Source organism: Impatiens glandulifera, chromosome 5 (genome assembly GCF_907164915.1).
Source record: "Impatiens glandulifera chromosome 5, dImpGla2.1, whole genome shotgun sequence".
NCBI classification, from domain to species: Eukaryota; Viridiplantae; Streptophyta; class Magnoliopsida; order Ericales; family Balsaminaceae; genus Impatiens; species Impatiens glandulifera.
This window is the reverse complement of record NC_061866.1, coordinates 39799659-39822607: the sequence shown is the minus strand read 5'-3', so window position 1 is coordinate 39822607 and position 22949 is coordinate 39799659. Positions and strand designations below refer to the sequence as shown.

General features: G+C 33.6%; 2 protein-coding genes across 2 annotated transcripts; both read right to left on the bottom strand.

The window, feature by feature from the left end:
* Nucleotides 1-212: 212 nt before the first annotated feature.
* Nucleotides 213-2305, bottom strand: LOC124939330 (F-box protein At3g07870-like). The gene is made up of 2 exons (XM_047479812.1): nt 1164-2305; nt 213-320 (listed from the first exon to the last, which is right to left on the bottom strand). Exons 1-2 carry the CDS (start codon nt 2303-2305, stop codon nt 296-298), a joined length of 1167 nt encoding a protein of 388 aa, XP_047335768.1. The 3' UTR covers nt 213-295.
* Nucleotides 2306-18882: 16577 nt separating this feature from the next.
* LOC124939329 (F-box protein At3g07870-like) lies at nt 18883-20975 on the bottom strand. The gene is made up of 2 exons (XM_047479811.1): nt 19834-20975; nt 18883-18990 (listed from the first exon to the last, which is right to left on the bottom strand). Exons 1-2 carry the CDS (start codon nt 20973-20975, stop codon nt 18966-18968), a joined length of 1167 nt encoding a protein of 388 aa, XP_047335767.1. The 3' UTR covers nt 18883-18965.
* Between the last annotated feature and the right edge of the window lie 1974 nt (nt 20976-22949).

The following is a 22949-nucleotide window of genomic DNA, read 5'->3' as shown; positions in this document are numbered from 1 at the left end:
TACTTATATCAGTCAAATCAAAATTTGATAAAATAATAATTTGAAAGTATTAGAGTTTATCCTACAATAATAATAGTATCATCAACCAAACAAATAACTCTTCAAACCTATCAATCCATCATCACCAAACAGTATAAGTAGATCTATAACCCAAAAATTGTAACAAACAAAGAGTAACTGAGCATATGTTCAACAAAATAAAATAAAAAGCTAAGAAAATAAAGTTAAGCACATGATAGAAAAATGTAGTACCATATTCCAGTGTACCCAGCCGTTGAAACTAATTAACTTGTCATCACACTTCATCTTCCACATCTTCGCTGCAAAAAAAATTACTTCACTCATTATTGATGTTGAGAACAATCAACAACAATGTAAGATAAAGACTAAATGTAATTAAAAGATGAAAACATAACACTGCATTGAAAGAAAAAGACAATATTAGGAGAAGATTATATTTGAAGTAATATATGTATCATTTATTCAAAAATATTTTGTTCTGTTAGTTTTGATAATGGAAGGAAGATTCAAACCATTTGACAAGAAGAAGAATAGTAGTGTTTTGGAACTTTATATTGAAATGAAGAACAAAAGTTTTCAAGGATGTGTTCAGTTAAAAGTGAGTGTGCACTAAAGGTTAAGAATGAAGGTTTGGGTTACAAGTTGATAAATCCGATTCAACAAATGAAATCTTCTATCTCAAAAAGTTATCTATTATTAAAACGCTAATTGGGATTGAGAGAGGAAAAAAGTTGAAGACTTGAGATTACATTAATTTGTTGATCCAATTAAATTCCAAGGTAGTACATCTTGACATTCTATACAAGAAGACTCTAATAAATAATTGATTGGTATTACAATAATTCGTTAATCCAATTGCATGGATTCTCCAACTTTTACAAGTAATATCCAATTACATAGTGACATTTATAACTCTTATTCAGATTGAATTTTTTTTCTTGTGAGCTACAATCATTCAAAGAAATTTCTTGTGAAAATGCTGGTTAAAAGTAATAAAAAGTTTAAAGTTGGAACTAGTAAACTTGCCAAAACAGACACCTAAAAAAGTTAAAACCCTCTTTTTACAGATTGATTCAATATGACAGGAGATTCATTAAAAATACAATAATTAAACATGTGCATGAGAGAATAGATTAAATTACCTTTGAGTTGAATTTAGGAGATGGACCTCAACTCCTACTAGTAATTCCTTAAGGGGCAGCAAGATAGGAACATGTGAGAATGGTTTCAATTTACCATAAACAATCTTCTTCTCAATGAGGCTGTATGTAACCGTATAATAACCAGCCATAAAAACCAATGACTCAGACTTATTATTGTTTATATACTTGCCAGGAAATGAAAAAGGAAGCTCATCTAAGCACCACGATTTGTCAACCCCAAACTCCTTCAAAACCCAAATGTGCGGGTTGTTTCCCGAATCAGTCAATACACTTATTCTCAACATACCTTGAAACACACCAAAGTTAACAACTGTCACATTATCTCTGTATCGGGAGATGTCAAAAGGAGGGGGCAAAGTTTCTGTTCCAAATGTTTCACTATCAAAATCGAAATAAATCATGAACCCATAACAATAGATAGATGCAGTCTCGTTCATTATCCAATATAAACGTCCACCAAGGAACGTTGAAAAACACTGTGTAATCTCTTGTATTGGAGCATCTTCAATTCTCCTCCAAGAAGAAGAAGGTGATCCGATTGTATAAATGTCGGTATGAAAACAGTTTTTACCAGTTGAATCGAGAGACTTTGATACCTTTATAATCTTGTATTTATCGGACATGGGACTGTACCCAAATCCGACCATCAAAGAAACAGGGTCTTCACTGTCGATCACCACGGGATTCGGGATAAGAGTGAATTCCAGAGAGATGGGATTAATGACGCAAAAGGGAAAAGAGGTATCAAGTGAGCGGAGGCAGAGAAGGCCGCGGCTCGAGTTCACGATCATCATATCGGAAAGTCCGTCGAAGCGGAGAGTGAGCTGGTGTGCTTGGTCGGCGTCGGAATCCAAGAGAATGATCTGTTTCGAGTCTGAATTGTAGAATAGGAGCTCAGGAGGGGATCTTGAGAGGTGTAAGGAACGGAAATCGGTGTCTACGGAGATCAAATAGAGAAAGGATTTACAGACGCTCCTGCACTGTATGAGGGATTTGATCGGAAGACGAGAAAGGATATCGACGAGAATGTGGTTTGGTACTTGGTCGATTGAAGGAGAAGCGCCGCCCAAAGCTTCGTCCGTTTTCTTGGCCCTCTTAGGGTTTAGAGCCTGTTCTTCCATTTTTGCCTCCTTAACAAAAAGCTCGAAACTTTTTTTTATAAGCCTATATTCAACTCCTAACATTTGTTAAAAACATTAAATTTCAAAAAACTAAACCAAAAATAAATAAATTATATTAAATTTAAAACAAAAATATTTGACATAAATTAATTATATTAAATTTAAAACAAAAAATTTAGAGTCAAAGAAGATAGCTGATTTACATACATGCATACAAATATGATGAGATGTCCCTAATATACATTTTAAATGCGTTGGTAACTATTTTAAAATATTTTGATAAAATTATCATGTCGCGTAATGTGAAGGGCATAATCGTCTCGTAAAAAAAACTGATAGGATCGGCTTTATCAATAAAGAAGGGGGTCTGGCTAAGGATGAAGGCTTATGAAAAACGGTTTGAAAGAAATCCTGTTAGGGATTTAATTTGCTTTCTATTCTACGCAAACACTTGTAAACACTTAAAACAGATTCAATGCGGAATTGTTTACTTGGGTTTGAAGCACAAGATAAAATATGAAAAGATGACAAAAATGAAAGAACACAACAGTTTGTTTAGGGATGTTCGGAGAAACTCTTCTACGTCACCATTTCTTCCAACAAACGGAAGGATTCACTATAATATGATTCGAATCAAATACAGTTTACACACACTTAGCTCACTATTGAACATAACACTTTCTGTTCAATTACAAGATGAAAAATATCACTCAGCTAAAGGTGTTTTGATTCTAACTCTCTCTTGATTCACACACAGTACAATCAGAAAGCAGTTTCACAGTATGAATTTAGTAGGCAAAATGATTGAGTAGTTTCTCTCTCTGCAAAATCAGATTGCTTGTTCGTTATCTAAGGCTAATTCGTAAGGCAGATTGTCCGTTGTCCTTGAGATTTGTTAAATACTGAGCAGGAGCTAACGGTCGAATCTTTTAGAATGATACGTGGCACTCTTCCATTAGGAAGCCTCCATTGTACACAGCAGGTTCTGAGTACAAAGATCGTGGCTGTACATCACTGGTAGTGCGCCGAATATTCTACCAGGGATGTACCTGCAAAACAAGTAATGTGAGGAAAATTCTCTTATGTGGCATTCCTTGGTTGGTTGCATATAGTTGTTGTACTAATCTTCACTAGAAAGTGGAGCAGGAGTAGGGTACAACTATAGCACGTGGGTAGGAGAAATGCTAGCTCCAAACATACTGCTTAAACTGAGTATTAGACGTATTTCAGTTAGACGGATTGTAAAATCAGTCTAATGAAATCACACATCTCCTTTTAATAAAAACGTCTATTAAACCGCCTGGTTTAATAGAATTATACTCGCGTCTAATTACAATAACTATTAGACTGCACGTCTAACTCCACTGAGTTAGACTGCACGTCTAATTCCGGTTCTACCTCAGACTTGTCTGAAGGAGTTAGACGCACGTCTAACTTTCACTAATTAGACTACACGTCTAATTATCAATAACCATTAGACGGTACGTCTAACTCCACTGAGTTAGACTACACGTCTAACTCCACTGAGTTAGACTACACGTCTAATTCCGGTTCTACCTCAAACTTGTCTAAAGGAGTTAGACGCACGTCTAACTTTCATTAATTAGACTACACGTCTAATTATCCAATAACCATTAAACGGTATGTCTAACTCCACTGAGTTAGACTACACGTTTAATTCCGGTTCTACCTCAGACTTGTCTGAAAAAGTTAGACGCACGTCTAACTTTCACTAATTAGACTACACGTCTAATTCCGAACAAATTAGACTATCCGTCTAATTGTAAATATATTAGACTACACGTCTAACTCCGGTGAGTTAGACTATACGTCTAATTCCGAATATCTATTAGACCATCTGTCTAATTACAAGTATATTAGACTATACGTCTAACTCCGGTGAGTTAGACGGTACGTCTAATTTCGAACACATTAGACTTACGTCTAATTCCCTGTATTCATTAGACTTACGTCTAATTCTTTACATTCATTAGACTACACGTCTAACTCCGATGAGTTAGATTGTACGTCTAATTCTATGCATTAGACTTACGTCTAATTCCGTGTATCTATTAGACCATCTGTCTAATTACACGTCTGTTAGACTACACGTCTAACTCCGATGAGTTAGACTGTACGTCTAATTCTATGCATTCATTAGACTACACGTCTAACTCCGATGAGTTAGACTGTACGTCTAATTCTATGCATTGAATGCCAAAATCGGTCTAATGTCTCTCATTAGAGCCAAGTCTTATGAAATATTGTTTCAATACACCTGCATCAAAACTCATAAGTTATTTCATCATCAAAATCTCAGTGGTTAAATTATTTCAACACTTAGTCAAAATAATTTGACCCAACAATTTCCCCCTTTTTGATGAAGAAATTGGAAACGTGCATACATATACCAAAACATGCATTCATCATATAAATAGACAAAATCGTTTGCATGTAAGTAAGACATTCAGAAATATCCAAGTCAATCACATATGAGTGTTTTCAGAAGAAACACACAAAATATTGTTCAATGTACCCAAAATAAGTTTACCCCAAAAACATCATAAAAATATTCAAAAGAACTTTCAAAAAGACATTTAAATTTTATTCTTCTTCTTCCTAGACTTTACTTTCGAAAGGATTGACTTCAACCTAGGAGATCTCTAAGACTGCGGTTAGAGGGGAGTTGGAGTCTTCTCTTTTCCTTTTCTTGGACTTGAGCGTCTCCACCCTTTGAACATAATCGACAACCTTCTGGAAATTCAAAATTTTAGAAGGAAGTGGAAAACTCTTACCGGGTTCATTTAGAAGGAAACAAAGAAGAGAGCTAAGAGGACCATCAAATGCAAAAATCTTCTTCCGAGCAACAATCATTCTGACAAGATTTCCGAAGAGGAAGCTTGTCTAGTTGACAGGAATACCCCTGGTGATGGCCACCATTATCTGAAAAACCTTCGTACAATACTTGTAGGAAGACTCCTTAAAAAGAAGGGATTTCGATACGATGTCGCTTAAAAGAGCATATTCAACCTTCAGAAGGTTTTTCTTTCCATGAATGTCTACTTGAGGGGAATCGAAAAAGACTTTCATCATTGTATACATTAGATCAGTAGGAGTGGTTGAGAACTCATCGATACCTACTTTTGGAAGTTGGAAAAACGTACCGAATGACTCTTCGGTGATGCAGATCATCTGGCCCATCACGGCCCCAACAATAACTTTATCCTGATAGAAGCCGACGTTTTCGAAAAATTCTTTGACTAGCTGTTCGTGATAGAGTTCATGAGGAGAAAGAAACTTCCTAAGCCCGGAGGCTTTAAGAGACTCAAACATTCTATGCATTCCAGGAGATTGGAAAGAGGATACGGATTGAAAATCCACTTGAATCGACTTTGGACGGAAATACGACATTACGATTTGATGAACAAGGGTTAGAACGATTCGAGTTCTAAAGTGAGAGAGATTGATTTCAAAGATATTCTATCTTTTAGAGTGAATAACCCTATAAATATCAGGGTTTAATCATATAGAAGAAAACTAATGATTACTCCTACCGTCAAGAACTTCAAAAGTCAGTTCCCAATAAAGACAGCATTTAATGTTAGCATGAAACCGAACGGTTAATACTAAGTGTACAAGCAAAATTTGTCAGAAATATTAGTCATTCCTTGCATATTGAGAGACACGTGTCTTCAATTCTTTTGAGGAATGACTGATTTAGTTTTCGGCGGAAAAATGAACTTGAGCATAAATAATTAAAGGACAGATGTCCAAATAGCCAGAAGATGAAGAGTCTAATTACACAAGTAGTTAGACGTTTATTCTCCTTTTTACATTTTCACCTCCTTTTTGAAAATCAGTCTATTAGACGTATCCGTCTAATTATGCAATAATATCACGTGAGACACGCGTGTCTGGTTAGACGTGAGCATCCTCTTGCTCATGACCTAAAAACGTCTAACGTCTAGTAGACGTATCCGTCTAACCATGCAGGTTAGAATAACCAAGACAATAATTTCAGATGAAGATGAAACTGCTAAAGTAGACGAGTGTCTAAGTAGCTGTGTTTCTCAAACTCTAAATCCTCAGGACAATTTAAGACCTCTATCTTTCATATCTGTTCAGTTACGTTTTTAACAATATGTTCCCCCTTAATTTATGCACGTAATCACATCAATCATGATCAACAAGATCTAACATGTTTCTAAAGTGAGAAAACTTAGCTTCCGGTAGGGGTTTCTTGAAAATGTCTACAATTTGTTGATCTGTAGAGACATGTTCAAGACGAATCTGCTTCTGATTGACGTGTTCTCGGATGAAATGATGTCTGATTTCAATATGTTTTGTCCGAGAATGCAAAACTGGATTGTAGGTGATTGCGATAGCACTTGTGTTGTCGCAAAAAATTGGAGATTCATCAGCCTCAATCCCATAGTTTATGAGCTGTTGTTGAATCCACAGAACTTGAGAACAACTTCCAGCTGCAAGATACTCTACTTCAGCTGTAGACATGGCAACCGACGTCTACTTCTTGCTGAATCATGTGATTAGACGATCTCCAAGGAACTGGAAAGTTTCACTTATGCTTTTTTCTATCAATTTTGCATCCTGCATAATCTGCATCTAAGAAACTAATTAAATTGAAACTAGAATCCTTCGGATACCATAGTCCCACATTTTGAGTTCCCTTTAAGTATTTAAGAATACGTTTAGCAGCAGTAAAATGAGAAAGTTTAGGATCAGCCTGAAATCTGCCACAAACACCAACAACAAATTGAATGTCTGGCCTGCTAGCAGTTACATACAGCAAAGAACCGATGAGTCCTCTATATGCTGTTACATCGACACTTTGGCCACCTTCATCTTTATCCAATTTAATCGAAGAGCTCATTGGAGTAGTTACTTCAAAACAATTCTCCAAACCAAACTTCTTTAGCAGTTCTTTGGTGTATTTGGCCTGGTTGATAAGAGTTCCGTTTTCTAGCTGACGGACTTGAAGCCCAAGGAAGAATGTAAGTTCTCCCATCATGCTCATTTCAAACCTGTCCTGCATCAGCTTGACAAATTTCTCACACAATTTGGGGTTAGTTGAGCCAAAAATAATATCATCAACATATATCTGAACAAGTAGAATGTGAGAATCTTTAGTAAATCTAAACAGAGTTTTATCCACTGTTCCAACAACAAAGTCATGATCAAACAAGAAATTGGTTAAAGTGTCATACCAAGCTCTAGGAGCTTGTTTCAAAACATACAATGCTTTGTCAAGCCTATAAACATGATTTGACAAAACATGATCTACAAAACCAAGGGGTTGCTCAACATATACTTCTTCACTTAATTTTCCATTTTAAAATGCACTCTTCAAATCCATTTGAAAGACTTTAAAATTCTTAAATAATGCATATGCTAGGAAGATTCTGATTGCCTATAGTCTTGTAAACGGTGCAAAAGACTCATCAAAATCAATACATTTCTCTTGTCTATATCCTTGAGCAACTAAACGAGCTTTGTTTCTAATGACTAAACCATCTTCACTAAGCTTGTTTCTAAAGACCCATCTTGTTCCTATAACTGATTTGTCAGTTGGTTTAGGAGTAAGATACCACACTTTATTTCTAGCAAATTGATTTAACTCCTCCTGCATAGCATTGATCCAATCTGGATCAACTATAGCTTCACCAATTTTCTTAGGTTCAATTTGAGAAATAAATGCAGAATTGGTCATTTCATCCATCAGTTGACGTCTTGTCCTTCGAGGAGAAAAATGATTTCCGATTATCAGTTCTGGTGGATGATTTCTGTTCCATCTGAAGTTGGATCCAAGGGATTGGTCATCTGAACTGGTGACACCACGACATCCAAACTCTCAACTTCTTGTTTAACAGGAGTTTGAACATCTGGTTGAACTTCAACCGGATCAGCCACCGGATCAGACAAAGCCATCTTCTTATCCAAAGTTTCTTCTTCTTCACTTACAGACTCAAGACTATTCGCTTTAAGTCTGTCAGCAAGATCAATGGATTCATTAGATTTTCTCTCAACATGCTCATCAAAAACTACATGGAGGGATTTTTCAATAGTCTGTGTTCTTTTGTTGTAGACTCTGTAAGCTTTTCTTACTGATGAGTATCCCAACATGAATCCCTCATCTGCTTTAGCATCAAAAGCGGTCAAATAAACCTTTCCATTGTTATGGATAAAATATTTACACCCAAATATCTTAAAATAAGACACTGTAGGAATTCTCCTATAATACAATTTATAGGGATTTTTATCAAAACGTTTGTTGATTATTGACCGGTTTTGTGTATAGCAAGCATTACTAATGGCTTCCGCCCAGAACCTCTAAGGTACATCTGATTCAACAAGCATAGATCTCGCTGCTTCCTTCAGAGTTCTCACTCTTCTCTCAGCAATGCCGTTTTGCTGTGGAGTTCTGGCACTAGACAACTCGTGCCTAATTCCAGTCTCCTCGAGATAGGATGATAGGTATCTGTTAGTGAACTCAGTTCACTGATCACTTCTGATGCATGTAATATTTAAAGATTTCTGATTCTGAATTCCTTTAAATATTCTAATCAAGTTATCAGCAGTTTTATCTTTTGATGGTAAAAATGCAACCCATGTAAAGCATGAGAAATCATCAATAACAATTAGGGCAAATCTCATTCCTCCAATACTCTTTACAGGATTTGGACCAAATAGATCCATATGTAAAAGTTCTAGGATACGGCTGGATTGTGATTTCCCTTTACTTTTGAACGATGATCTGCCCTATTTGCGTAACTGGCAGGAAGTGCATATCTTGTTCTTTGAAAATTGAAGTTTGGGCAAACCAGTGACTAAATTGTTTGAACAAATGTTGTTGATGGTTTTAAAATTCAAATGGTTCAAACGTTTATGCCATAACCATTTTTGGTCATTCTTGGCAATCATGCACATAGGATCAGAAGACTCCTTTTTCCAATTCATTTTGTATGAGTTTCCTACTCTACTTCCAGTCAATAAAATGTTTCCATCTTGGTCTTTAACTAAACATGCATGAGTTTGAAAGTCTATTGACAGACCATTATCAGTAATAATTATAGCACAGATTATCAACAAGCAGCACATCATTAATAGATAGGTTACCATGGATAATCTTACCCTTACCCATGGTCTTACCCTTCTTCTTGTCACCAAATGTGATCTTAGGTCCAGAGCAATCTGATATATTAGTGAGAAGCCGTCTGTTTCCTGTCATATGCCTGGAACATCCGCTATCAAGATACCATACAGATTCCTCTAGTCCTTCGTTTATTTGTACCTACATAAATAAATATTTACAATCTTTTGGTACCCACTTTCAATTGGGTCCTCGGTCAATTAGTCCCTTAGGAATCCATATTTGAGTTATTCTGATGGATTTCCCATTTTGAGTTGTGATTAATGCGTATGTTTTTGACTTAGCAGACGACTTTCTGCTAGCCACTGATCCTTTAGCTTTTGAAGAAGGCTTTTTTTTAAAACTTTTTGACTTAGAGTCGGGTTTTAAATTGCCAGACTTATTAGCTGCTTCTAGCTTGTTGTTAAGCCAGCTAATAGTAGGCGGAACATACACTATTTCATTTTTTAAAGCAACTTCTTCATGAATAGGATCAGATTCAATGTCATCCATACTTCTTTTGACAAAGTTTATAGGATTAAACTTGTCAATTGGAGGATTTGACTTTTTGCAGGACAAATTTGGGTCATTGCTGTCATATCCCAATCCAAATCTAGATCTAGCAGGTTTCAACATACTGATTTGATGTTTGACAGCATCTCCAGATCTTGTCCATGCACTGACTATATAATTTAATCTCTTGTTTTCAGATAAAGAATTTGAATCTGTTCTTTGAGCATCTCATTCTTAGAAGAGATCTCTGTTGAGTTTTCATAAAAAACGTTTGGTTTAGATTCTTGGTTTGATGAAAGAACAATTGATTCATATTTAACTTTCATTTCATAAAAAGAGTCAGTTAACTTCTTGTACTCAATAGCCATTTCATTGAGTGCATTAGTTAACTCCTCGTTTATAAATTATAGTGTAGAGATATTATTTACCTTGGATTGATCATCTGCCATCAGACATGTGACAGCTTCATTCTCTTTTTCAGCAGGAGACTCACCTGAATCACAGTCAGCCCAACTGGATTTGTTTTTACTACATATGAGCGCTTTCTGGTTCTTCTTTGCTTGAGTGCTTGAACCGTAGATCTGATTAAGCTTATCCCATATCTCTTTAGCAGTGGAACAAAATTTGATCTCACAGAACATATTCATGTTGAGCGACTGGTACAGAATGTTCTTAGCAACATTATCCATGTTGTTGGTCATCTTGTCTTCAGTAGTCCACTCACTTCTTGGCTTCGAAATCTTTATGGGGCCATCAGTAATAACGCTCCACATATTATAGTAAATAGCAGCCAAGTGAGCTTGCATTCTTATCATCCAATATTCGTAGTTATCCCTTGATAGAAGAGGAATTTCATTGATGATAGACATGCTTCAGGTTCTTGATGCTTGAGAATAGAAATAAGGCTCTGATACCAATTGATAGAATTGACTTTATCGATAGAGACGGGGGTCTGGCTAAGTATGAAGGCTTATGAAAAATGGTTTGAAAGAAATCCTGTTAGGGATTTAATTCGCTTTCTATTCTACGCAAACACTTGTAAACACTTGAAACAGATTCAAGGCGGAATTGTTTACTTGGGTTTGACGCACAAGATGAAATATGAAAAGATGACAGAAATGAAATAACACAGCAGTTTGTTTATGGATGTTCGGAGAAACTCTCCTACGTCACTCCTTCTTCCAACCACCGGAAGGATTCACTATAATATGATTTGAATCAAATACAGTTTACACACTTAACTCATTATTGAACATAACACTTTTCTGTTCAATTACAAGATGAAGAATATCACTCAGCTAAAGGTGTTTTGATTCTAGCTCTCTCTTGATTCACACACAGTACAATCAGAAAGCAACTTCACAGTATGAATTCAGTAAGCAAGATGATTGAATAGTTTCTCTCTCTACAAAATCAGATTGCTTGTTCGTTATCTAAGGCTAATTCGTAAGGCAGATTGTCCGTTGTCCTTGAGATTTGTTAAATACTGAGCAGGAGCTAACGGTCGAATCTTTTAGAATGATACGTGACACTCTTCCATTGGCAAGCCTCCATTGTACGTAGCAGATTCTGAGCACAAGGATAGTGGCCATATATCACTGGTAGTGCGCCGAATATTCCATCAGGGATGTACCTGCAAAACAAGTAATGTGAGGAAAATTCTCTTACGTGGCATTCCTTGGTTGGTTGCATATAGATGTTGTACTAATCTTCACTAGAAAGTGGAAAATGAGTAGGGTATAGCTATAGCACGTGGGTAGGAGAAATGCTAGCTTCAATCATACAGCTTAAACTGAGCATTAGACGTATTTCAGTTAGACGGATTGTAAAATCAATCTAATGAAATCACACATCTTCTTTTAATAAAAACGTCTATTAGACCGCCTGGTCTAATAGAATTAGACTCACGTCTAATTACAATAACCATTAGACTGCACGTCTAACTCCACTGAGTTAGACTGCACGTCTAATTCCGGTTCTACCTCAGACTTGTCTGAAGGAGTTAGACGCACGTCTAACTTTCACTAATTAGACTACACGTCTAATTATTCAATAACCATTAGACGGTACGTCTAACTCCACTGAGTTAGACTACACGTCTAATTCCGGTTCTACCTCAAACTTGTCTGAAGGAGTTAGACGCACGTCTAACTTTCATTAATTAGACTACACGTCAAATTATCCAATAACCATTAGACGGTACGTCTAACTCCACTGAGTTAGACTACACGTCTAATTCTGGTTCTACCTCAGACTTGTCTGAAGGAGTTAGACGCACGTCTAACTTTCACTAATTAGACTACACGTCTAATTCCAAACAAATTAGACTATCCGTCTAATTGTAAATATATTAGACTACACGTCTAACTCCGGTGAGTTAGACTGTACGTCTAATTCCGAATATCAATTAGACCATCCGTCTAATTACAAGTCTATTAGACTATACGTCTAACTCCGGTGAGTTAGACTGTACGTCTAATTCCGAATATCTATTAGACCATCCGTCTAATTACAAGTCTATTAGACTATACGTCTAACTCCGGTGTGTTAGACGATACGTCTAATTTCGAACACATTAGACTTACGTCTAATTCCCTATATTCATTAGACTTACGTCTAATTCTTAGTCAAAATAATTTGACCCAACAAAAACCTGTGAAAAGTCTAGAATGATCGTGACTTTCTCATGACGATAATGTCTTTCGCGTGATGATAATGTCCTTCGCGTGACGATCATGCCCTTCGCGTGATGATCTTGCCTTTCGCGTGACGATTCTGCGAAAATATTTTAGACTTTTCACAGGTCTTCCCTTCGCGTGGCGATCTTCCCTTTCTCTCCCTTTCGCGTTACGCAAATGTGATATTTTCGTTAAAAATATTTTAAGTGGTCAACAACGCCTTTAATTAATGCACTGGTCACCAGCGCATTTAAATCATTTTTTAAGATATTTCGTCAAATTTTCCCAACAAAACTACTCACCAAAACTACTAAAAATAGAATAAAAATTGAAACAATACCTTAGAAGATTCTTGGAATGGTTTTTTCAAAGCAAATTCAAATAAATGAAAGAGACTAACAAGACAACTACAATATAGTAATAAAACTTACCAAGGTAGTGAAAAAGAATATACTTGATGACATGACCTGAGTTATCAATATTTATTCATTTATATGTGATTAATATTTAGGGGTAGAGTAACAACATAAAACCTTGTTATTAACGAAGTTTTTCAGACATAAGGAAAATCCTTCGACAAACCCTAAACCCTAATCACTCAAAGAAGCCTTGTTTTTATAAGAACTGTATATGAAAACCTCTTAAATAAGTATAGGATGCATGCAAACCTTAGCATATTCAATTGGTTTAACCTTACTATTTCATTTTAGTTAGTTGTTTCTTCATATGGCCTATTGGTGAATGAGCCACAATTGTTAGGATCTCTCCTTCTTTTTTCTTTAGTTTTTTTTTTCTAAAAAGGGAAGATTCTTTCATTAAAAATAACATATCTTGAAGAACATTTATTTTGATGTTTCTCTATTTTTGATTTTTATTCATACTTCTTTCGTTCATACTTATTTCAGATGAAATGATTATAAGTCGCATATATATCATGGAGGTAAATTGACTACTATCATGTAGGTAAAAAATTCTAAAATAGAATTACGATATAACCTACTATTAAACTTAAAGTGCTCAAGGAATTATGCAAGACATAATTGCATACTCATGTTACTCAATCAATGGTTAAGAGAGCAAAATAATTATTTATTGAAAAAAATTAAAAGAGACCATTACTTTAGTACAATTCTTTGTGGAGATATGTTGAAGAAATTAAATTGAGTAATCTGGGATTATCAGTTGAGTTGAAAGTAAAAAGAGATGAAGAGACTAATGAATTAACTTTCAAAAGATTTTATGTTTGTTTTGATGTTTGCAAGAAGGGTTGATTGTCTGGATGTATACCAATTATTAGAGTTGACAAGAATTTTATAAAACTTTTTGTAAGGGAGATTTGTTATCTGTCATCTGTCATCGGTTGTCATCGGTCGAGATGACAACAACCAGATGTACTCGATTGTTTGAGTTGTGGTAGAATCTGAGAGTACGGTTCATGGAGATGGATTTTTGAACTATTAATGAAAGACATTGGTGATGGTTTCTTGGATTGTGTTGGTTTGACAATTATCTTAAACATGCAAAAGGTAATATTTCTTCTTTTTTTACTTATCATTACATCGTTTTATTATATTTTGGTTACTTTTTGGCTACTTATTACTTTCTTACAATTGTAGGGACTAATCGCAGCTGTTAAACATATTTTCCCCGAAGCTGAGCATAGGTTTTGCGCGAGGCACTAGTATGTTAACTGGTAAAAGAAATGAAAAGGCACTGATCTTAAATTACATATTTGGGCTTGTGCAAAATTAACATATCCAGAACCACGAAATGTCAATATTCTAAAGTTGGATCAACTAATGGAGGGTGTTGCAAGAAGAACTATTTCTGTTCCGAAAAAAATATGGACTAAAGCCTTTATCCGAGAGATACCCAAATGTGATGTAATTGAAAACAACATATGAGGTTTTTAATGCATCGATTCTAATTCTAAGGGAAAAGTCCATTTTTAATATGTTAGAAATGATCAGGTTAATGGACACAAAAAAGATTTCAAGGAAGACAAGATCAATTCAGAAATGACATCAAAATATATCGCCTAAGGCTAAAAAAACTACCTGAGCTGAGTAAATTTAGATATCACGAATGCCACTTGGATTTCAATGGTAGTACATGTTATGAAATAATTCAGGGTGATCATTGACACACAATAGACCTTATCAATGAATAATGCTCTTGTAGACTTTAGAATATAAGAGGTATTCCTTGTACACATGTTGTTTGTGAAATTTATCATTCAAGTGATAATATTGAAGATTACATTTCTCATTGGTATAAGAAGGATACTTATCTCAAAGCATACATAATTGACATATAAACTTTGAGAGGACCAGAATTTTGGAAGAGTGATATTAAAGAGAAATTTTTTACCACCAAAACAAGAGAGACCACTTGGTAGGACAATGAAAAATAGAAGGAGAACTCTTGAAGAGCCATAATCTCATGGAAAAAGGTCAAGAAGAAGAAGAAAAATGCATTGCACTAATTGTGGAAAAGAATGACATAACAAAAAGGATGCAATACTATAGCTAGTAATGGAATTGTCAATTCTCCTCCAAACGATGATTTAGGTAATTTAATGTACAAATATTAATTTTAAAATATTTAATGCCTAAATTATAGAATTTGATTGTGCATGTACATACACACACAAGGACAATATTTGCAAGGACAAGTCCCACAACCACCATGGTAATAAGGACAGGTTCCACAACCACCATGGTCACAAGGCTAGTCCTCACAAATACAATTCTCCTAAGGCCAATCATTATAACCATTCTCACAAGGCCAATCCTCACAACAACCATTCTCACAAGGCCAATCTCACAAAGGAAATCCTCACAAAGATAATTATCTAGGACAATCTTCGTAAGGACAAGTCCCACAACCACCATAGTCATAAGGACAAGTTCCATAACCACCATGGTCACAAGGCCAGTCCTCACAAAGACCATTCTCATAAGGCCAAACCTCACAAAGACCATTCTCAAAAGGTTAGTCCTCACAAAGAACACTCTCACAAGGCTAATCCTCACAACAACCATTCTCACAAGGTCAGTCCTCACAAAGACCATTCTCATAAGATAAATCCTCACAATAACCATTCTCACAAAGGCAATCCTCAAAAGGAGAATTCTCTAGACTACTTCAGAATATTTTGTGTAATATTAAGAAAATTATAACTTATGATATTATTTTAGGTTTATATATTTTAAAATCATAATTTTTTTTATCAATCATTACATTAATTGGTATAGGTACTGGAACAGTTACACATTTAGGTGGAGATACAAGAATTGGTAGAGATAGAGATGCAAAAATTGGTGGAAGTAGATGATTAAGAAGTGGATCAGTTATTATTGGTGCCACTCAATTACAACACGATATAAGGCCTTCAGACTTGATATGAAGATGTACACCAACTATTTCAACTAGACAACTACAAGATGCAGTCAATGAAAAAAAAGAAAATTATTTAGAAAAGACAAACTTACTAAGTGAATTGGTAGGTTTTGATATATGAAGTTTTTGTAAGGAGCTAGATTTTTAAATTTGGATAGGTGTATGTAACGAATGAAGTATTAGAATTTGAGTAGATGTATGGATAGATGTATGTAATGAGTGCATTATTTTGAATTTGGAATCTATAGAAGGATGTATTTTGCTGCTATATAATTTATGATGTTATTATATGATTTTTTTATTAATGTTATGTATGTATGTTTTTAGTTTATTTTGTGACTTTTTAGTGAATAAGGGTAATAAAAAGAATGAGGGAGGTAAAAGTTGTTTGTTTATTTAGGAATGTTAATAAAAATAAATGTTGAAAATAAATTAATTTAAAAAAAGTGCATTATTGTTAATGCTTATCAAAATATATAGGTTGTTTGGTTAATGTATCTGAAAATGTAAAAGTTTTATTATTTAGAATTATGAATAAAAATAAATATAATATAATATATATATATATATTAATTTTAAAAAATATATGTCAATTTCATGTGTTATCATTTAACGGAAAAAATAACGAACTTGGATGTTTTGTTAACTAGTGACATAGATGAACATTAAACTCAACTACATTCCTATGAATGAACAAAAATTAATTCAGTGATATATTTAAATATTCCGTTATAGTTCGATGATAAATTGGCATTCTTTATGATATTATTATAATATTATAAATTGTGATAATATAATTATTTTATTAGTTTTCTTATAATTCTAATATAATATTTATATATTAGACCTAACCTATATAATTCTATATAAAATCACTACAATTCTTCTCTATATTCTAAAAAACAATATCATCCAATACAATCTCTTTATTCTAACATGATATTAGAGCATTGTTTTCATTATTGAGCACACCAAGTCATAGTTATTGATGGAGGGCTCTCATAAATTTATTAATATATTATATTTTTTAATAATATTTTTTCCTTTAAATATTTTTGTTGATGCTTTTTATTCTCCGGCTATCATATCCTCTAAGTTGTTTTTTCTGTTGTTATTTACCCTAACAGTCAATGTCCATATTTTTTTCGTCTTAATCCAATCATATGATATTTTTTTATGGTTATTTAGTCAACACATTGTCATTCTATCGTTAGATGGATTTCAACATTCACGAGTAACATTAGAGTAGTTTAAGTTGTTATTTCACTCTAGCATGATCCTCCCATTGGATCTACATTTTTCTCTAATTTATCAGTCAACACATTGTTATCTTATTGATGAAGGGATGTCAACACTCATGAGTAACATAAGAGTTCTTTTAGTTATTGTTTCACCCCATCATTCAACGCTAATTGGATTCTACTTTATTCGTTGGTTTATCAGTCAACACGCTGTCATCTTGTAATTTGATAAATTTTAATACTCACGAGTTTATCAAGTTTGAAAAATATAATATCAATATTTCACAGTCTCGTCTTCAACATCAAGTTATTCAAGTTCTTTCCATCTTGAGTTTGAATATCTATAAGATTCATAATATATTACCAAAATTTATTTTAAGTAATTTTTAAAACTAGTTAATGCATTTAAAATAATGATAATCTAGAAAGATAAATGATAAATTTAAATTATTTTTTTATATTTATTTAAATGTATAAAATATTTAATAAAAATTTTATTTTTTATTATTTTATAACTTCGTATATATTTATTTATGCATCTTAAAGTTTTTTAAATAGTATAATTAATAACATTAAAATTTGGATATTAAAATAGCAAGATATATTAAAATTAACTGTAATTCATTCTAATTTAATTTTTTTAAGCTTGAAATAATAATTTGTTAGTAAGTAGCTAGGTTACTAGTTTCTATAATAATATTTATTTATTTGATACTAACAATTTTTTTTTGTATAAAGAAAATTTAATTAAAAATATTTATTTTAATATAAAAAATTACATTCACTTTATCTTAAAAATAAAATTTTATCAAATTCAATCACAAATTTTATATTAAATATTATTAAAACTACACTCAACTTTTAATTCATAATTTTTAAAAATTATTATAATTTTAAAAGTGATAATTATAAAATAATATTTTCAACTAAATTAAAAAATATTTTTATATTTAATAATAATAAATTATTATTTTTTCTAAAATATAAATTTATTGAATAGTGTGAATGTCTACATGATCCAATCATATAAAGTCAAACTAGTGGGTAGAAAACTACTTTACATGCATGCAGAAGGAGACTTAAAGATTAGATATTTTAGGTTTTTTTAATTTAAAAAAGAATTTGTAATAAATCTTTTATTTTATCATAAAATTATTTATTTATTAATTAAAATAAATAAATTAATTAATTAATATTATTTTATTTATGAAATTTAATTTTAATTTTGAAAAACATTTTAATAATTTATTCTAAAAAATATAATTTAATAATTTATTCTAAAAAGTCTTAAATAACCCACTATTTTATAAAAAAAAATATCTTTTTAAAACCCAAAAAACCCTAAATAGTAACATAAAATTAAACACACTTATTCCAAATGACTTACTTATATCAGTCAAATCAAAATTTGATAAAATAATAATTTGAAAGTATTAGAGTTTATCCTACAATAATAATAGTATCATCAACCAAACAAATAACTCTTCAAACCTATCAATCCATCATCACCAAACAGTATAAGTAGATCTATAACCCAAAAATTGTAACAAACAAAGAGTAACTGAGCATATGTTCAACAAAATAAAATAAAAAGCTAAGAAAATAAAGTTAAGCACATGATAGAAAAATGTAGTACCATATTCCAGTGTACCCAGCCGTTGAAACTAATTAACTTGTCATCACACTTCATCTTCCACATCTTCGCTGCAAAAAAAATTACTTCACTCATTATTGATGTTGAGAACAATCAACAACAATGTAAGATAAAGACTAAATGTAATTAAAAGATGAAAACATAACACTGCATTGAAAGAAAAAGACAATATTAGGAGAAGATTATATTTGAAGTAATATATGTATCATTTATTCAAAAATATTTTGTTCTGTTAGTTTTGATAATGGAAGGAAGATTCAAACCATTTGACAAGAAGAAGAATAGTAGTGTTTTGGAACTTTATATTGAAATGAAGAACAAAAGTTTTCAAGGATGTGTTCAGTTAAAAGTGAGTGTGCACTAAAGGTTAAGAATGAAGGTTTGGGTTACAAGTTGATAAATCCGATTCAACAAATGAAATCTTCTATCTCAAAAAGTTATCTATTATTAAAACGCTAATTGGGATTGAGAGAGGAAAAAAGTTGAAGACTTGAGATTACATTAATTTGTTGATCCAATTAAATTCCAAGGTAGTACATCTTGACATTCTATACAAGAAGACTCTAATAAATAATTGATTGGTATTACAATAATTCGTTAATCCAATTGCATGGATTCTCCAACTTTTACAAGTAATATCCAATTACATAGTGACATTTATAACTCTTATTCAGATTGAATTTTTTTTCTTGTGAGCTACAATCATTCAAAGAAATTTCTTGTGAAAATGCTGGTTAAAAGTAATAAAAAGTTTAAAGTTGGAACTAGTAAACTTGCCAAAACAGACACCTAAAAAAGTTAAAACCCTCTTTTTACAGATTGATTCAATATGACAGGAGATTCATTAAAAATACAATAATTAAACATGTGCATGAGAGAATAGATTAAATTACCTTTGAGTTGAATTTAGGAGATGGACCTCAACTCCTACTAGTAATTCCTTAAGGGGCAGCAAGATAGGAACATGTGAGAATGGTTTCAATTTACCATAAACAATCTTCTTCTCAATGAGGCTGTATGTAACCGTATAATAACCAGCCATAAAAACCAATGACTCAGACTTATTATTGTTTATATACTTGCCAGGAAATGAAAAAGGAAGCTCATCTAAGCACCACGATTTGTCAACCCCAAACTCCTTCAAAACCCAAATGTGCGGGTTGTTTCCCGAATCAGTCAATACACTTATTCTCAACATACCTTGAAACACACCAAAGTTAACAACTGTCACATTATCTCTGTATCGGGAGATGTCAAAAGGAGGGGGCAAAGTTTCTGTTCCAAATGTTTCACTATCAAAATCGAAATAAATCATGAACCCATAACAATAGATAGATGCAGTCTCGTTCATTATCCAATATAAACGTCCACCAAGGAACGTTGAAAAACACTGTGTAATCTCTTGTATTGGAGCATCTTCAATTCTCCTCCAAGAAGAAGAAGGTGATCCGATTGTATAAATGTCGGTATGAAAACAGTTTTTACCAGTTGAATCGAGAGACTTTGATACCTTTATAATCTTGTATTTATCGGACATGGGACTGTACCCAAATCCGACCATCAAAGAAACAGGGTCTTCACTGTCGATCACCACGGGATTCGGGATAAGAGTGAATTCCAGAGAGATGGGATTAATGACGCAAAAGGGAAAAGAGGTATCAAGTGAGCGGAGGCAGAGAAGGCCGCGGCTCGAGTTCACGATCATCATATCGGAAAGTCCGTCGAAGCGGAGAGTGAGCTGGTGTGCTTGGTCGGCGTCGGAATCCAAGAGAATGATCTGTTTCGAGTCTGAATTGTAGAATAGGAGCTCAGGAGGGGATCTTGAGAGGTGTAAGGAACGGAAATCGGTGTCTACGGAGATCAAATAGAGAAAGGATTTACAGACGCTCCTGCACTGTATGAGGGATTTGATCGGAAGACGAGAAAGGATATCGACGAGAATGTGGTTTGGTACTTGGTCGATTGAAGGAGAAGCGCCGCCCAAAGCTTCGTCCGTTTTCTTGGCCCTCTTAGGGTTTAGAGCCTGTTCTTCCATTTTTGCCTCCTTAACAAAAAGCTCGAAACTTTTTTTTATAAGCCTATATTCAACTCCTAACATTTGTTAAAAACATTAAATTTCAAAAAACTAAACCAAAAATAAATAAATTATATTAAATTTAAAACAAAAATATTTGACATAAATTAATTATATTAAATTTAAAACAAAAAATTTAGAGTCAAAGAAGATAGCTGATTTACATACATGCATACAAATATGATGAGATGTCCCTAATATACATTTTAAATGCGTTGGTAATTATTTTAAAATATTTTGATAAAATTATCATGTCGCGTAATGTGAAGGGCAGAATCGTCTCGTAAAAAAAAACTGATAGGATCGGCTTTATCGATAAAGAAGGGGGTCTGGCTAAGGATGAAGGCTTATGAAAAACGGTTTGAAAGAAATCCTGTTAGGGATTTAATTTGCTTTCTATTCTACGCAAACACTTGTAAACACTTAAAACAGATTCAATGCGGAATTGTTTACTTGGGTTTGAAGCACAAGATAAAATATGAAAAGATGACAAAAATGAAAGAACACAACAGTTTGTTTAGGGATGTTCGGAGAAACTCTTCTACGTCACCATTTCTTCCAACAAACGGAAGGATTCACTATAATATGATTCGAATCAAATACAGTTTACACACACTTAGCTCACTATTGAACAGAACACTTTCTGTTCAATTACAAGATGAAAAATATCACTCAGCTAAAGGTGTTTTGATTCTAACTCTCTCTTGATTCACACACAGTACAATCAGAAAGCAGTTTCACAGTATGAATTTAGTAGGCAAAATGATTGAGTAGTTTCTCTCTCTGCAAAATCAGATTGCTTGTTCGTTATCTAAGGCTAATTCGTAAGGCAGATTGTCCGTTGTCCTTGAGATTTGTTAAATACTGAGCAGGAGCTAACGGTCAAATCTTTTAGAATGATACGTGGCACTCTTCCATTAGGAAGCCTCCATTGTACACAGCAGGTTCTGAGCACAAAGATCGTGGCCGTACATCACTGGTAGTGCGCCGAATATTCCACCAGGGATGTACCTGCAAAACAAGTAATGTGAGGAAAATTCTCTTACGTGGCATTCCTTGGTTGGTTGCATATAGTTGTTGTACTAATCTTCACTAGAAAGTGGAGCAGGAGTAGGGTACAACTATAGCACGTGGGTAGGAGAAATGCTAGCTCCAAACATACTGCTTAAACTGAGTATTAGACGTATTTCAGTTAGACGGATTTCAGTTAGACGGATTGTAAAATCAGTATAATGAAATCACACATCTCCTTTTAATAAAAACGTCTATTAAACCGCCTGGTTTAATAGAATTATACTCGCGTCTAATTACAATAACTATTAGACTGCACGTCTAACTCCACTGAGTTAGACTGCACGTCTAATTCCGGTTCTACCTCAGACTTGTCTGAAGGAGTTAGACGCACGTCTAACTTTCACTAATTAGACTACACGTCTAATTATCAATAACCATTAGACGGTACGTCTAACTCCACTGAGTTAGACTACACGTCTAATTCCGGTTCTACCTCAGACTTGTCTAAAGGAGTTAGACGCACGTCTAACTTTCATTAATTAGACTACACGTCTAATTATCCAATAACCATTAAACGGTATGTCTAACTCCACTGAGTTAGACTACACGTTTAATTCCGGTTCTACCTCAGACTTGTCTGAAAGAGTTAGACGCACGTCTAACTTTCACTAATTAGACTACACGTCTAATTCCGAACAAATTAGACTATCCGTCTAATTGTAAATATATTAGACTACACGTCTAACTCCGGTGAGTTAGACTATACGTCTAATTCCGAATATCTATTAGACCATCTGTCTAATTACAAGTATATTAGACTATACGTCTAACTCCGGTGAGTTAGACGGTACGTCTAATTTCGAACACATTAGACTTACGTCTAATTCCCTGTATTCATTAGACTTACGTCTAATTCTTTAC